General features: G+C 38.3%; 1 protein-coding gene across 2 annotated transcripts in view; it reads right to left on the bottom strand.

The window, feature by feature from the left end:
• The window catches only part of LOC139708821 (uncharacterized), a 79,258-nt gene that overhangs the window by 40,260 nt on the left and 20,158 nt on the right, over positions 1–18,840 (bottom strand). Inside the window, exons 3-5 of one of the 2 annotated variants that reach the window (XM_071620778.1) lie at positions 7,252–7,337; positions 4,675–4,784; positions 462–575 (exon numbers count right to left, since the gene is read on the bottom strand). In XM_071620778.1, coding sequence (XP_071476879.1) covers positions 462–575; positions 4,675–4,784; positions 7,252–7,337 — 310 coding nt within the window. The remainder of the gene's footprint in view (positions 1–461; positions 576–4,674; positions 4,785–7,251; positions 7,338–18,840) is intronic. The other variant, XM_071620779.1, reaches the window with a different exon arrangement.

The following is an 18,840-nucleotide window of genomic DNA, read 5'->3' as shown; positions in this document are numbered from 1 at the left end:
ACCCAAAATCTAATCAAATCATTGCCCCATCATACTTCATACTTGGACCAAGTTTGGTAAAAGTTATCGCGTAAACGAAAGCGGACGGACGTACGGACGAACGGACGGACGGACAACCCGAAAACATAATGCCTCCGGCACCACTTCGTGGCGGAGGCATAAAAAGACTGAAAGACACCATCTCATTCTGCTTCCCAAAATTACCGTATGGTGTATATTGTCAATGTGACAGAAAATATGAATTTTAAGAAGAATACACTGTATCTTGCAACTCTCTAGTCATGTATCCAGGAGAGTGTAAACACATGGAGATAATGAAAATTGCTTCAGAGCTATTGATAAATATTCACTTCTCTTCTTTGGTGTTTCTATACTTATGCTTGAGCCGTTCCCCATGCTCATTTTTGTTTTTCTTGCTTTGCACATTTGGGTGCAACCTTGATGTTACCATGCACACTTACAGCATTTCTGCCAGCTGATGGTTTGTGTTCAAGTCTGTTTGAATCCTGAAACTGGGCTCTCCTACTTCGAAGTGAGCTGGAAGTACTTGGAGTGTCACCACTGCAATCTTTGGACTAATTTTTTTTTCAAAGATACACAACAGATAGCTTAAAAACAACAAAACAAAACTTTAGCTACAGAAATCTTGCCCCATACCAATCAAATTGTTGGCAGAAATTACATTAATCCAAACAATCATGAAATAGTATAGCACTGGCCTAATCCAAATCAAATATAAATCAAATGGGGTCTATGAAACATTTACATGTCTGCACCAGATATAAAATTGTGTTGGGAAATATCAAATTAAACAAATCAAATGGAGTTCATAAAATTATTTTATTGTTTAAAAGGACAAGGTGCCCTCAAAAGGAAAGTGCTTTAATAACACAGGTGAATAAAGAGCAGCTTATCTACAATACATGCATGCATCAATATACATACATAGATCTGTAAAACAAGTGTAGCAGAGCTAAACATCACTTTCACACAAGGGAAAAAATGTGGCATGCAAATTATGGCACATTGTACACTAAAGGAGAACTTCTCATATTGATGAGGAAAGTAGGAAATTGTCCATTTACAGAAAAGGAAGCACAACATACATAGTGGCATTATGACCAAGTTGTATGCATATCATATCAAAATAGATGCACAAAGTACACTCACTTGTAGGTGACACTTTCAAACATTAGACACAGTAAACATCAAAAGTGATATACCCAGTACTTTTTGTCCTTCCAATGATGAAGAAACCCTATCTCCTCTACACTCCTTTTTGGCACAACTGCAAGTTGTACTTTAATTGGATTTGTTGAGCTACGAGACTACCATGATTCACAACTGTGCATTGCATTCACAATTTGAAAATGGTGATTATTTGTACAAATAAAATGAGTTCGTAGGCCGATTTTCCATAGATATCTGTACACTGTATGCCTTATTCCTTTTTTGTAATAAGGCATTCTGTAAATAAGCTTCATACCATTTTTTTTGGTAAAAAGTCATGAAATTAAGGTTGAGGGTAACAGTAAGAGAACTTTCCTAAACATACATGTATTTATATTAGCAGGCTGTTATTTGTCAGGGCATAATTTTACAAGTATAACCTGTGGAATGTAGAGGCTAAAATGTTTGTTCTATTTTTATTCACATCATGTGGTGGAATCACATGATATGTGTTTTAAAAAAATCCACACTTTCTAAAATTTCATGTTTACAATAATGAATGTGAGTAACATGAACATTATAAAAATCTACTACAATAACCTGTATAGAAAATCAAGCAAGCTAATGACTGGTGGCAGCTTTTCCAATAGCTTCTTTTTTTTCTGTCATCACAAGTCCTAGTTTTAAATGATGGGGTTTTCTTAAACCTATCTGAAAATGGTGTACTTGAAATCAACATACAACCTTTAGCAAGCAAAATGTGCAAGTATGATCTGTTTGTGGAGTCTGATGTGCTAAATGCCTCAATATTGATACAGCCTTTTTGCTTCATCCTTCCTGTTATGGGTCCACCCAGACATCAACTACTGTATACGCTATAATTTTCGCGTACATACATTTTCGCGAATTGCCGATGTCACACATTTTCGCGAGTGGTTAAATTCGCGATTGGGGGACCAGAGAAAATATGAAGTGGCAAAGAAAGTGTGAATTTTCAACTTACTAGCATATAAGAATGATACTAGTTATACACTGCATGAAAAAGACTTTCCAAACTCTGCGAACTAGTAAGTTAGAATTCAACATTTTTGAAGTGGAAAGTCTATTGCGCTAGATTTCTGACCAGTGGTCCCCTTGCGATAATGGATTGGCTCTCTACAGTATTCGTAAGTAGACGTGGACGTGCGTAAACAAGCTTAGCCAGTATGGTCTGTTCGGTAAGCCGTGACATGGTATTCTACTACTGAAATGTTCGTATCATCATGGCAAGGGATTAATTTTGGAAGGTAATATTTTCGCGTGTTGTTAATTTCGCGAATAGCTCCCGACTTGCGAAATTCACGAAAATAAAACCCCCGCGAGATATATAGCGTATACAGTACTTGTTACATCATTGCAGATAGTGCTTGCTGATGAATTTCTCATACATGAAAATGCCCTCTACACGCTCTGGTTGTTCTTCCCCCAAACACACACACACACACACACACACACACACACACACACACACACACAGTACAACAACTATACTATGTGAGAGAAAATGACACACAAATAAAAATATACCTACTGCGAATGTAGACACAAAAGAACAAGTCTATGAATTGTAAATAATCTTGAACCCAGCATCCAAATACCCATTCAACTCTATAAAATACTGCATAGCCAAGGGTGCTTCATACATGTGCACATTATATCTACAGGAAGTTAGAAACAAAAGTAAATATTTCATTATCAACAAAGGCAAACAATGAGGGCGGGCAATTCCGCTTTAATCACATTTCAGGGCTTAGTCAACATAGGAGAACTTTGAAATAAGACATGTTTATTCTGTTTGGTGTTTCTACATTTCTGACTTGGTGAGGGATAGACACTTGTTCAGAGTTCAATGGATTCTCAGTCCTATAATTCTGTCTTAGTTCTAAATGTTTTATAAACTACAGTCCATCAGAGCAAATGGCCTTTAACGTACTCTCCACACAATTTCCCTATCAACAATTTCCCTATCATAAATATCCTCATAAGATGTTACAGATCCTTCATACAAATGAGCAACTCTCTGATTAGGATGGCCCAGTGAGCTCTACTCATTGCTGGAGTGAAATTGCAGTTCTGATTCATTATTTGGTATTCACGTCAAAATCAACGTCTGAGGAAAGGCTGTTTTGAACATTTGTAGCTTGCAAATTATGATTCTTGCATTGAGATGCTTTTATTACAATCAGTTGCGACTTATTGCAACTGACTGGCCAATTGCTCTTCATCTATGTAAATAAACACAGATTATTCAGTGTCTTACTAATAGCCATGATATAAAATCACAGGCATACAGACTTACGCGGGATATTGTAGCTGACGGATGTGTGTGTATTTCTACAAGCCCAACATCACATAAATATTGCTAATGGTGTAGTAAGAGCTCCATGACTGAACAAATTTCTGCATTACACTACCTGACAGCTTCAACAAGAAATGTCTCCAATCAGGAAAATGTTAAGAGTGAAAGAAAGCTCATTCGGAATAAATGTGGTACATGTGTGTTAAAGGAAAGCAGTCCTGAGATTTTCACTGTACTGATAATTAAGAAGAGTAAAAAATATAACCTTTCACCAATTTATACGCGTGGACATCAAAAACTGTCTCCGTACGCGATTTTTAAAAAATAATTCCTGCAAGCGATCGCGTAAGAGCCTGCCAAAAGGTGCAACGTCATTGATGCCCTACTCTCAAGTTGACAGCCGTGCCTCAGAAAACCAATTTAAGTGTTCAAAAATGATCATATCTGATTTTTTCATAAAATGTGACAATATGTGGTTTTATTATTTCAAACAAAATATTTCAAGCCTATTTATATATACAATTAATAGAACAATAAATAGTAAACATGTATTTATAAACAACTAGGGATGACGAGCAGAAAAGTGTAGTGTGCTATGCCATTTACATGCATTCACCTCCAGTGAAAGAGCAAAGACAAAAGTGTTAGAGGGGTAACCCCCTCACCCCCTCCCTCTCGTAAAAACAACATGACAAAATACTCTATGAATAAAGCTTTATCTTATATCGCCAGAGAGCTATAGAACAAATTTAGCATCCTGGATTAGTTTCCGCACAGTTAGATGGCTCCTAATGGCGACTTATTAAGCAACATGCAAAGTAAATATTCAGCCAAGGTCACTGTAGTTGCTGGCTGCTCTGATCACAGCTCCAGTAAAACAGAGTTGTCTCTGTATTAAAGTAAGTATGTGGTGCACCATGGAAGAGTGATGTATCATGTGCATAATCTTGTATGATGCATCTAGATGGCAGATTGTGCAAATGTATAGATGACTTAATACCGGGAACAGAAGGATAATTGTCTTGAAGTCCTGAGGTCGTACGGGTCATATTTGCATGGAGGGTTTACATTCAGCAGCTACTAAAGGAAATATTGATGTCAGACATTGTGGTATTGACAATTTGTGAGGCCTACTATTAGTTTGGTTGTTAAGATACCCCTCTTACCTGGGCTGTGATAGCATGACGTAACCTGTTGATGGTTAGTTGGAGTGAAGACATGAAGACAAAGCCCAGTGCCAGTCCTGACTCTGATACCACACCAACTTTGGGATCTCCTGTGTGAGGACCAAATGAGGGGAATCAAATACATTGCACAAGCCATTACATTTTACATGCTATGATTTACAAAATTTCACAAGATTATTTTTGTCATAATGCTCATTTTGTACAGAAAACCAATATAAGCAAAGGTAATTCTTCTCATGTGTGCATGTAAATCTTTAACTGTTAACCACAAAGAGACTGCATCCACATTCTGTATTCTGGATTAAACAGGTATCTGAACTCGCATGTTTAACCCTTGTGCCTACTGAATTTCCAACTAGTAATGGAGCACTGACTCTTCCGTGTCAGAGTTCCTAAGAGGCTTGAGATGATATTACAATACAGAAATAATTACAATTGATATGACAGGCTGTCCGCAATCATTCATGCAAACAACACATGGCATCATATCCATGTTTACTACACAATCCGCCATGAATTATTGCATCTATACATTGTACACTCCTGGTATGTCAATTGCAGAGAAGTATGAATGCAGCATTGTGCTATGTGCCAGTACATTTATAAGTAGATCATAATGCGACAATCCACTGGAGGCGAGTACACATGAACATGCCATATAAGAGGTTACTGGACCCATAAAGTCAGGAATAAAGCAATTCTCAAAAGGAAGTTTCCCTCTGATGATTGAACCCTGCAAGAATGGATTCATTACAGTATCACAACACAAACAACCTGACATCAATTTGTTTTCTTTACTCATGTCATCACAAAGGAAATCTTGACAGCTTGAGCATCAGCCAAAACAAGTTAAGTAAATTTCTTTAGAGAAGTAACATGTAACAAAATCATGACAATATCATCTAGAATTGTACTGAAAAGAAAATATCTCTTTTCCAAAGTAACAGAACCATACCAGTGCTTGGTGAAATTGCTTTATGTTATGAGCAGTTAAACACCATAAGAATGTACACAGGTGCGGAAGTGCAAGTGCATACTATGACAGGAGCCAGAAATTACGAGTGAATCTGACACATTTATTACCCTTAAATAGGGCATGGCGGGCTCCGTTTTGATAGGTTACCCTCATTTGTTTGGTTTGAACATAAACTTGTCTAAATACACTGGTGCAGAAGCAGGAATATTAAACCTTTATGTGTCCACTAAGTCGGCAAGGACTGATTACTTTAGAGATCTTTATCCTCTATTGTTTGATAAGTTTGTTTGAAATCAAATAAGATAAGTGATTAAGATTCATGTTGTTCTTATGGAAAGGTGAGAAATGGATGTGTAAACTGCACAAAAGATATATTCATACACATACACCTTGCTATCTGCAAAGCATCAAAGGCATCAAAAGAGTGAGAAAACTCTCAGCATACCAAGGGCTGCACACTAACCCATTTTTTCTACTGGTCTGACCTGTCCCTGTCCAACCAGTAGGTACCCAGTTTTTCCATTTTTTCACTGGTCCATTCCTGAAAAGTTACTGGTCCAACAGTGATTTTTACTAGACTGGACTGTCGCACCAGTGCCAATGTGCAGCGTTGTCATATCCTACATATGTACCCGTACATGAATACTGGAGTTTCTATTTTGTGAGTATACAAGAATGTGTCCTACTCAGGATTCAATGGAGACCACACAGCAAAAGTCTTGCTCTGAACACAATTACTTCCAGAGTAACGACGGTCAATTTGTTTCAATAGGAAGTGGTTCATTCCTCCTCATGTTTTGATATTAGTCGTAGCATGCACACAAGCGATATAACAAATATGGTTCCTTTCTTTTTCCCTGCCTTCCTTTTCCCCTGTTATCATTTCAATCCACTGTCCAGACATTTGCTCTTCATTAGAAACTGAACTTCCAAAAGTTTTCCTGACTAGGTTTCAGTGACCTACTCTGGCCTGATGTTGGTTTGATTCTAACATGTGAAATGTGATACAATGACATTGAAACCATGATAGTCTTTTGCGGTTTTTGTAGCAGAATAGAGGCATCACTCAGGGGATTTTGAAGCTTTTAGTTACGCTTAAATGAAGAGCAAGTAGGAGATTAAGTATGAGATACTCATCAATTCATCAAAGATGTGATTTACAAAATGTGACTTTCTACCATTTTCTTTTTTTTTAAACCTAGTAATGAATGAAGTATATTTTGCAACACTGGATTACTCATGATCTGAACATGTTGCTTTAATTTTAATCCGTTTCAGTTGTTCACAGCATGTGTGAATATCAGTATGGCAGCCAGTTTTGACGCATGGGAATTTCATTCATCCCTGACACACAAAATGGAATTCCATTATCTGTCCAAACCAAGACTGAATTAATGCTAGACAGCTTCCTTAACATAGTGTGTGCCCTAAAAATATTAGTGTCTTTCAGAATGTTTCGTCAGATTTTGACAGTGAGATGAGTAATGCTATCAAAGAGCACTCTGGCTGCCTGTGTTTGGACACCAGTCCAGGATACTACATGGCAGTGTGAAACCCTTGCTGGAACTTTGAACACTCACCATAATCACACTGGATCCTGATTGTTTCCTCTTTGACAAGGTGACTGCCCTTTATAAGCATCTCTTGCTTGGGTCTGACCGGCCACCTATTTGTCCAAAGAAAAAAAGAATGATAATCTCTGCATTAGGACTCATCATTACGGCTACTTACTACAAGAGGGAGAATCCCTACAAGACAAATGTGAAACTGTCATATCTTGTCCATTTAATCCATATTGGTCCTCCAAGGATATAGCTCATTGAAAAGTTACGAAGTGAAACTTTCATGAAAGATCGATACTCAAAGCTGCCCTGAAGAATCTCCAACATGATAAGGAATGTTGAGACCTCTGAACACTAATGGAACAATCTCTCAAAACAAGGCAAGTGCCAAAATGTGTCTCGCCCATTCGCGTAGAAGAAATGAATGCTTTTGTAAATCCCGGAAGTTCATTGACCCGCCTATGACCTTTGACCTTTTGGTGACCTTCAACTCCCCAAGGGACACTTACCAGCCAAGTTTGGTCACAAACGGACATACGGATCAAAAGTTATGAGCCATAATTGAAATGCACCATAAAAATTTAACATTGGGCCCTAAAAGTTTGTTGACCCCTGTCTGTGACCTTTGACCTTGTGGTGACCTTCAACTCCCCAAGGGACATCTATCATCCCAGTTTGGTAACAAATGGACATACACATCAAAAGTTACATTGTATAAACCATAATCAAAACGTGCCATAACAGTCACAGCGGACGGGTGCAATTAACTCACTGTTTTCATTTTGACCTGACCTCGCTTTCCTCTTGAATGAACACGTTTCGCACGAAAACCGCTAGGAAAGTGTCGCAGCAAAACTGCCGTAACTTTACTATTTATTCATATTTTTTGATAATTCAAACGATTATGAAAAGTAAAAACCTCATTTTAACCTACCATTATGTTAACTTTTTTAAATAACGACGAGAAAATAATCCAAAATGGGGCATAACTTCACTTTCAAAACGGAAAATAATTGTCAGAAATCGTTGCTAAAATTTCACATTTTGAATTCGTGAACAACAAAAAACTTCCAAGTATGTTACTAAGTATGTATTTCTTTCCGGAATTCTAAAATATCACATTCGAGAAGTCATGCGTCCGGATATGTCTGGAAATAATCGAAAGTGGTGCACTTTCTACCTTCGTTCCGAGCACGAAATTTCATAGTCATTCGCATACGGGAAGACAGGGTACAGTCCCACGTACCCACATCTTTGTCGCTCTAACGTCACCTGTACTTCAGTGCCGTACGGCACTGCTGTACTCTGATCGTAACTCGTACCGGGAATTCGTAGTTGTAATGTTACTTACTATAGTGCAGTAAAATCTGCGTTAAGTCCGAATAATCCAATGTCAAGAATTTGCAACTGCATAAATGGTATCATAGCCGAATATATATTCAAATTTTTGCTATATTCTTTTTAATAGGACAGTTCTGATAACGTAAGTGCTTGTCTTTGAGGTATAGCGAGGTCCCCAGCACACTGCTGTACATTATCGACACACCGCGTCCCACTCTCATAGCATGCATGTGCAGTTTACTAGGCATCCGCAGCAGCCACCTCGCATCGCACAGTAACAGTACGCTGCAATGCATCGACCAATCAGCTCGCTGGATCGGAGCAGCATGGGAAAGTTCATTCATTGCGCAAGCGCAAATCAGTTTTTCTTAGAATATGACGTCATTATTCTGGTTTGCTGCTCCAAGATTTCTGACAAGATACCTCATTTATTTTCACTTGTAACTTCAAAAATAGGTCTTCGGTAAAGCGAACAGGGCTACATTTACGTCCGCACATGTCTTATGAATATGTATGTCAAGTTTCATGAATATTCAGTGGTGCGTCCAGATGTGTCTGGAAATAATCGGACGGTAGTTTTCCGAGACAGAGAAACATGAAATATTGAATAACTTTAAAAATCCTTGATCGTTTCTCGTGATTTTTCGTATGTGGATAGAAATCATAATTTTGCATTGATACTGAAAGTTTGAGCGATTTTGGTCAATGTATAGCGGAGATATGAGAAGGTGAAATTTTGGTGAAAATGAGAACCCCCGATTCGCACTGCCTCGGTGACGGTTGAAAATTCAAAACGTTTCGTGGGTTTCGGGGGAGTTAATTATAGTCGTCCGCTGCGACTGATAAAAACCGAACATTGGGCCCTAAAGTTCATTGACCCCTGCCTGTGACATTTTACCTTGAGGTGACCTTCATGTTTGGCAAAATGTGTAACTTTGTATGACCACTCTTCCCTCCAAGTTTGATTGAAATTAAAGTCCTCTGTAGAGAGTTAATCAAGTTTTTGTAGCGTTACGGAGGGACAATGGACGACGGACGGACAGACGATGGACGGACAGACACCGCAGGCGATCCCTTAGTCTCCCCACACCTCCAGTGGGCTCGACAAAAAGCTATACAAAAGTTACATCCTATTTACTTCATTGACACAGTCCTCACAGGAGGCAAATAAAGATGATGTCATTGAATACAAAATATGAGGAAAACATTTAGGCGCACCTGGTAAACTAGGGACTGCGAGCGACGGAGAGCGACACTCAGCGACGGGGACATATTGCGAGAACAATGAAGTGCGTCGCAGTATGTTTTCACTCCGTCGCTAAGCGTCGGTCAAAGCAGTACGCGCCATCATTTTGATGATACCGCGACGCTTGCCGACGCTTGCTGACACTTGCCGACACCCTCGAAAGAAGCTGTTGATTTTTTCTATGTTGCGTGACCTCCGCTCACGCAAGTGTTCGTTTTAATAGCGCCGACGTTTCGGGACATGGCGCTTGAGATGTAGCGAGATTTCTGAATGGTCACGGCCAGTGCTCAAATTGAATAGCGAGCGACGTGTCCAGACGCGCCTCTCCAGATTACAAATGATGTTCGTGATAGCCCGACGATGAGCGACGTGTCCCGACGCTTTCCTTTGTCTCAACATTGGTTATGAGTTGATTTGCGTTTCGTTTGGCTACTGTAAAAGTGGTTTCTTTCGCGTACAGAAACTTTCGCGGTTTCCATCGGTGCCGACTTTTTCGCGTGTGTTTAAATTCGCGGTCGGTAATGACGGCGTTGTAACAACCCACGAGTTCAAAACGTAATTATGGGGTGTGATCTCACTGAACGGGGAACACTTTGAAAGTAGCGATCGAAGAGGGTTTATGAAAACACATGTAGGTCTACACTTAAACGCGAATGTATGCCTTAATTAGGCAGCTCCATACATGTAAAATTTTGCATGCATGAGGTGAGATCTTTTTTTTATCTGTCAAGTGACTCAAGAACTAAATACAGTGTATTACGAAGTCGTCCTATTTCTCCCGTAGGAAAAAGTCAGAATGTTTGCCTTTACTTTTGGAAATGAACAGCGGCAACAATCGGCTCCGCAAGATGCTAAAATTAATGTCAGGTGTTTCATTTTAATTTTGGAAATGAATAATGGTAATTTCGTATGATACTAAAATAAATGTCGGATGTTTGTTTATACTTTTGGAAATGAATAACGGTAAGATTCAGCTCCATACGGTGCTAAAATTGATGTCAGATATTTGATTTTGCGATCGGAAATGCATAAGGATAACATTTTGCTCCGGAAGATGCTGAAATAAATGTCGAATGTTTGCTTTGACTTTCGGAAATGATTAACAATAATATTCAACTCCGTACGATGATAATAAATAAACGCCGCATGTTTGCTTTTACTTTCGAAAGTAAATAGCAACATTTGGCTCCAGAAGATGCTAAAATGACTATCAAATGATTGCTTTTACGTTCGGAAGCGAATAGCAGTAATATTCTGCTCCATACGATGCTAAAATAATTGTCGGATGTCTGCTTTTTAAATTTCGAAATGAATAACAGTAACATTGATTCATTAAAATTGATGTTTGATGTTTGCTTTGACGTTCGGAAATGAATAACAATTATATTCAACTCCGTATACGATGATAAAATAACTGTCTGATGTTTACTTTTATGTTTGAAAGTAAATAGCAATAACATTCAGCTCCGGAAGATGCTATAAATGCTGGATGTTTAATTTAACGTTCGAAAGTAAATTAGCGATAACATTCAGCTTTGGAAGATGCTAAAGTAAATGTTGAATGATCCCTTTGACGTTTGGAAATGAATACCAATAATATTCAACGCCGTGTGATGGTGAAATAAATGCCGGATGTTTGCTTTAATGTTCGAAAACAAATATCAATAACATTCAGCTCCGGAAGATGCTAAAATAAATGTCGAATGATCCCTTTGACGTTCGGAAATGAATAACAATAATATTCAATTCCGTACTATGATCAAATGAATGTCGGATGTTTGCTTATACTTTCGAAAGTAAATAGCAATGACATTCGGCTCCGGAAGATGCTGAAATAAATGTCAGATGATTGCTTTTACGTTCGGAAGTGAATAGAAGTAACATTCTGCTCCATACGATGCTAAAATAAATGTTGGATATTTGCTTTTACATCTCGAAATGAATAACAGTAACATTCAGCTGCGTTTGATGGGAAAGTAAATGTCTGATATCTGCCTTGACGTTAAAAATGAACAACAGTAGGCCCTACTTTTCGGCTCCGTACGATGCTAAAATAATATTGTCAGATGATTCATTTCACTTTCGGAAGTGGACAGCAGCATATAACATTCGGCTCCGTATGATAAATAAATGTCGGATGTTTGCTTTTAAATTTGGAAATGACTATCAGTAATATTCTGCTCCGTACGATGCTAAAACAGTAAGAGATTGTTGCTTTTACATTAATTTTGGAAATGACTAACTGTATCAATCGGCTCAGTTAGATGCTGAAATAGATAGCGGATGTTTGCTTTCACGTTCGGAAATGAATAAGGATAACATTCAGCTCCCTAAGATGCTAAAATGAATGTCGGTAGTTTGCTTTTACATTTGAAAATGATTAACGGTAACATTCGGCTCCGTAAGGTGCTAAAATACTAGTAAATGTTGCATGATTGCTCTTACAATCGGAAATGAATAACGATAACTTTCGGCTCTTTATTGTGCTAAAACGTTAATGTCGGATGTTTTTAAAATGTCTGCAAATGCTCCCACTTTCTCATTTCAAACGTAAGATTTGACCACCTAAATAGGCATCAACTTTTAAGTAACTAACAGTGTGTGGGATTATTCCGAAGGTGCCTTAGTCTGAACACTCTTAATCCGGCACGAAATTTTATTTATTTATTTATTATGTATTTATTTATTTATCTATCTATTTGTTTATTTACTCATTTATCTTTTGAGTTTAACAACGATTTAATATCGACCCCCGTTTCGTTTTCGAGTCGACGATTCTTCAAAAAACGATTCCCCCCCCCCCCCCCCCCCCCCTTGTTCGTCAATTTGGGATTTACGAGCCTTCGGAATGATTGTAACTACGTTTATTTTTTTTTCAGTCGATTAGGGGATGGGGGGGGGTGATTCAGAAAATAAATATAGAAGGGAGTGAAAATCTTGAGGCAAGAAATACAAGTAAGTGAAATTCTCAGTTTGATATCGTTCATTTTTTTTTGCGTGATGTGTGTATTCTGGAAAGGGGGAAGGGTAATTCAGAAAAGAAATATATAGACGGCATCAGGGAAAATTTTGAGGCAAGAAATCAGTTTCTCAGTTTGACATTGTTAATTTCTTTGCGTGGTGGTTATTATTCCAAAAAGAGTCAGGTATGATGATACCGGATAGGTGTATATACTTATATTCCGATGGTTCGTTCTTCCGTATCCGAAAAACGCAAATTCCATGTTTGTTACTATAGTAATCTGAAAGTGTAGTAGGGTTTGTTAATCCGAACATTTTGTGACATTCCGAAGGTTCGTTAATCTGAAAATGGGAAATACGGTTCGTTAATCTGAAAACGAATAATGTGGTCAAAAATTTGTTTTGTTTTCGGATTAACAGCATTTAGAAAACCAAACCTTCCTTCGTTTTTGAATTGACGAATCTTCAAAACAGCAACACAGTTTTGTTGTTGCTTTTATTTTATTTTTTTCGAATAACGAGACTTCGGAAATTGCAAACTTTCAAAGTAACGAACAGTTACGATTTTTTGTTAATCATTAAAGCGAGTAGTGGAGGATAATTCAGAAAAGAAATATAGACGGGAGGAATAATCTTTGATTGATGATGATGTTGGTCATGTTTCTGAATGTTTATAGAAAAAGGCTGAGTGATCTGAGTGATGGTGATGATAAGTTATACTAATGCGAGTGTAAGACAGCTTGCAGAACATACTTCTTTCCCTTCCGGCCCATGAATGGTGCAAAAAAAAAAAAAAAAAATACATACACCTCACAACAAAAAGAACCACGTGCTAGCAACCTTCGTAAAGTTAAATCTAGAAGTTCATTACCAGCAAAGGGGAAAAACACAACAGTAACTGAAGCAAAGAGATTGTGTAGGCACTCTCTGGCATTTACGAGAAACTTGACACCCCACCCTTCTCCCCTCCTTGTGGAAAATTTCCACAAAACCAGGTGCCAGACCCAAGGTGCCAGACGAAAGAATGCGCGCACTGGAATAAACCGCGTGTAAATAGCCTGGAAATATCGATCGAAGAACTAGCTCATGAGTTGTCATCGCAAAGATCATGATTCTAATTATAGCCTTTCTTTTGACCGTTAGTAGAAATATCGAACAGTTTATTATTGTGTACTTAATTGAGTATTTTAAATGTTTACTGAACTACAAATTGTACAGGAAGGGATTGGTTACTCACAGAAATATACGAAAGGCCTCGTTTGCCCACACAAATTCACTACGAGTATGTGATGCAGCCACTACCGGGTTAGACAGCAAAATCCTGACAATTTCACGCTCAAAACTACGTATTACTTTGGAAAATTTGAAGGAACTTCACCTACGAACTGTGAAGTTATTTGGCTATCAACATTCGTTCGTTTTTGTTTTTTGTTTTGTTTTTGTTTTTTCCTCGTTTAAAAGACATAATTTCTTCGTATGGAACGTAAACTGTTTAGCGAACATCGTTATGGCAGACTTTGTGATATCAGTCAGGGGGAAAGAAACTGGAATAGTTAAGATGTATAGAATCCAATAAATAACATGAAAAAGCCTGTAAATAACACATTACTATGTTTTATAGTAAACAATAACTGAATATACCCAAAACATTTTGCATTGAAAGAAAGATATTATTCAGAGGGGTGAAGGTTCAGATGCGAGTTTTTTCACTTTGTCTCCCTCTACAAATTAAATTTGTTAAGATCGCAACTGCTGATCTGTAAATCAACAAACATGTACATCTGAACTTACTCGTTGCCCTATTGTGATGTGGAGCGAGTTTTACCTTGCATTTTAAAAGGCGAGTTTTCTTTCTGTTAAATCATCCTCAGTAACTGATCTCTGCAATATTAATGTACGAGTAGGCCCTTTAGCTTCTTACTTAGTCTAAACACGATTTCAGTCGATTTTGCTATTAACAGTTCAAGTTTTTGCGTTTGTAAACGGCATTCACTGGTGCTTGCTTGTTTGCTTGCTTGGTACATTTCTGTCATGCGGCTGGCAGTTCGTGACTTATATTTTCCACCTCTCTTTTACGGTCAGCAACGATTTGATAAACAAATTCATAGGGTTCATCAACAAGATGGTGCACATAACGTGATACAATGCGTATTCAGCACATTGGCGTGGTGGCGTAGAAAATTAATGAACAAGCACTAATCTGTCTTTTTTTTACGCATCGCACTGTGTCTTGCAAGGAAGGTGTCTCAGTGACCCCCTACACCACAGACTTTCAAGTACAGTGTACAGAGTAACTTTGATCAGAGACAATTACGGCTTGCCGATTTCAAAACAGAATGTCCACGCCACGCCTCGTGCGAACAAAAGACGGATTAGGAGGCAACTCATTCACTAACTACCCAGCCCTTGTCGCTGCATAGAATTGCACTGCGTCTGGTCAGGCTTACTAGCAATTCCCTCAGAAGAAGGTGACGGGCACTCTCCACAGAACTCTAAAGAAGTTCTGTGGCACTCTCTCGTTTCGGGACAATTATTTTGTGATTGAAAAAAAAGAAGATTTTTGGGAATGAACTGGATGATAACACATTTGCTCCTGCGATAATTGTTCTTGCATGTATTTTGTGCATGTGAAAAAGCGTTCGAACTTTGTTTCCAGTGTCCCGTGGAAACTCGATTAGGCATAGGAGATCCTGATGTAACAAAATAATACCCGATATAACAAACTAATTTCTCCGGTCCCAACGAATTCATTTTCTGTTTTGTATTGTTTATTGTGTACTGATAAAGATTACAAAGAACAAAATATGTCTGTCTCAAGATCTCGTCATAGCGAGTTGCCACGTGTTGACTTTGTATAATTTTCGCGTGGTGTTCGCTGCTGCAAACTTCGGCGAGGGCCTTTACTCATTGTTTTATTTCCTCTGTTTCTCATACCTCGTTTGGTACGATTTCTTTTGTTTAATGTCACTTTATTCGTTCCCTTTGTTTCGAAGTACCGGTATGTAAAAATTCTTTCAGGTGTCTCTCTGGTTACAGCTCGTTATTCCGAAGGTTCGTTATTCCGAAGGCTCTTTATTCCTAAGATTTGTTATTCCGAAGGTTCATTGTTCCGAATTTCAGATTCGGATTAACCAATCTTCGGAGTAACGAACCTTCGGAATAACGCCACAAACTTTCGGATTAACGAACCTTTTTCATTTTCGGATTAACGAACCTCTAGGTATAGGGAATTTGCGTGTCTGCGTCTGATTAACGACCCTTCGGAATAACGAACCTTCGGAATAGCGAACCTTCGGAATAACGAACAGCACCCGTCTCGGTTACTGCACATGTATTTTCGTAACGGCGATTTCTCCAATTTGCTGTAGTACTGCATATTTCGAAGGAAGTTCGATCCCAGCCTCTTCGGTGTGCTGTGTGATATTTTGTAGTGTTTGTGTTGTTGTCTGAGAGGTTGTTGGTACTTTGTGATTAGTTTGCTTAAGTGTTATCTCGAGTGATGATGGTGGTCGTGTTCCTAATTTTGATACGAAAAGGGCCAAATGATCTGAGTGATGGTAATGATATTACTGATGCTGGTGTAAAAGACAGCTTGTTGAGCTACGTGTCCTCCGTCTGATTTCATTTCTCCCTCTTTCACTCTTCTTCTCTTCCCATGAATGATGGGAAAAATACATACACCTCACCTTCGTTAAGTTAAAACTAAATGTTCATTACCAGCAAAGGAAAAAAAAATAAGGGGAAAAACACGAACGGATTGTATGCGGTCGAACCTTATTTAATTTTCGAATGAACGAACCTTCGAAATAACGAAACTTCGAAATAACGCCACAAAATGTTCCGATTAACAGACCCTTTTTCATTTTCGGATTAACGAACCTCTATAGGCATAGGGAATTTGTGTTTCGGCATGTTACGACACCGAGATAACAGTCCATGTGAGCACCTCTCCAAGTTTACAGCCAAGGGACTTTGAAAGCTGTCGTGCGTGTCTGTGGGTGTTAAGGTAAGTTAGTAATCGACGCTGAAAATTATCGAAGAGTCCGTCGACGTTCAATCGACGAGGGAATTGCAAACCCAACGGCTGCTTATAAGGTACCACCAAGATAGGAAAGAATGAATTTTATGAAAACCAAAACAAACGAATGAACACGAGTGTGAGCGCTGGTACCAAGGTATGTTGTGATACACATCGATAATAACATTTTATTGGTGATGCAGTTATGTTCCCTATCTATATACATTACTTTTTTGTCTTAATACTAGATGAATGATGATACTGTTGATTCGTGAATGGACAGAGAAAAATAAATCGTGATGAATGAACAGTCACTGATGCCAACATGTGAATGTCCAGACCCCCTTCTTTGATGAACATTTTAAACCTTTTCGTATTTAATCAGTGTGTATATAAAGACGAAATTTAGACGAAAAGTTTAATGACATAGGTTTAATACAGAATTTAAAACTGCTGTCATGAATGTGACAGCTTTGTAGAGCAGATCTATATCAGCAAGATGATGTTCTCTCTTTGAAAACAATGGTTTTACCAAGAATTACAAACAACGCACCAACGCGCGCTGGAAGATTAAATACTACGTTAGTATGCTTCATGATGATGACTACAATCGGCCTCGTATCTATACTTGCCACTAAATACAACTGTACTTAGTGGGTGCTGTTCGTTATTCATTATAAAGTAAAGAATGGCATTATAAAGTACAAGTGTATAAAGAAATTCGGCATTTTATATCCTTAACTTTTCCACAGCTGCGTGCAGTCACCAGCTGTCCGAAATACTTCCACAATCCCCTTTTCCGTTTCTCTGTCCAGCGTGCAGGCACTCTCTTTATTTCTTTCTTTCCCTTCTTCCCTTAAATGTGTGTGTGTGTGTGTGTGTGTGTGTGTGTTTTTTTTTTTGCTAAGGGTATTCCTTTCAATCGTATCCCCCTCAGTTTAGTCATGCCATGTTGTTGTGTCTCTGTTCTTTGTTTCATTTTGTCTTATTTCTGTATTATGTACATGTACTTGTACTTACAACAAGTATTTTTGAAGATATTTTTAGAGTGGTCCACAATCTACAAGCAATGCTTTTTAGTGGACCCCTCAGTTCTCATTTTTTTATCCTTCAAACATAACTTTGTAATTCCAGTATGTGTGCATATCTTTGCAAGTTTGTTGATTACCATTGATTGTTATACTTTGTAATGTATATAATTATGCTTATGATTGAATTTGAGATTTACTTTGTGTTATGTTTTGTGGAATGAAAGAAAAAAATGAAAATGAGAATGAAATGAATCAAATCAAATCAATTCAAAATTCAGAAGGTTCGCTATTCTGAAGGTTCGTTATTCCGAAGGTTCGTTGATCCGAAATACGCAAATTCCCTATATCTAGACGTTCGTTAATCCGAACATTTGTGGCGTTATTCCGGAGATTCGTTAATCCGAAAATGAAATTCGGGAATAACGAACCTTCGGAATAACGAGCTATAACCTACTTAGTAGCACGTAAGGGACTATCACAATTTGCTGAAGGTCTCAAAGAACGCATTTAAGAGAAGAAAACGAATCACGTTTTACTTCCAAATCCGTAGTATTTAGAGTAACTTTACGCTTCATTAAGACATTGTAAGATAATGATTAATCTTCTCTTCTTTGTTTGCCAGTACAGTTTAGCGCTTTCTATTCATTAAAAAACAGCAGTCGCCATTCAGAGAGGGACTCCTCGGGACGCATGATGACGCACATTTAAGCAGAAAGCAAAATAAAATGTGATGTGTGTATGCTGTGGCGACGGACATCCAGTCGCTGGTAATCCAGAATGCGTCCGGCATGCAGGCATACTCTACTTCATTCCCGGTCCACGCATTCTGCCTGCACTGAGAATGCCCTATTGTTACTCCCCTCAGCCTTGTGAATAGAGGCATTCCGTCGTATTCCGAGAATGGGGATTATAAAATCCTCTATTCAAGGCGTCCGGAATGCGTCCGAGAATGCAGACGCGTTATACTGAAACCATTCATTCACGAAGAATGATAGGCGGCCTCGTGCACC

Source organism: Diadema antillarum, unplaced genomic scaffold (genome assembly GCF_040938485.1).
Source record: "Diadema antillarum isolate AM-2024a unplaced genomic scaffold, OU_Dant_1.0 seq00001376_RagTag, whole genome shotgun sequence".
In the NCBI taxonomy this organism is placed as follows: domain Eukaryota; kingdom Metazoa; phylum Echinodermata; class Echinoidea; order Diadematoida; family Diadematidae; genus Diadema; species Diadema antillarum.
Note: the sequence above shows the minus strand (reverse complement) of the source record. Positions and strands in the feature narration are given on the sequence as shown.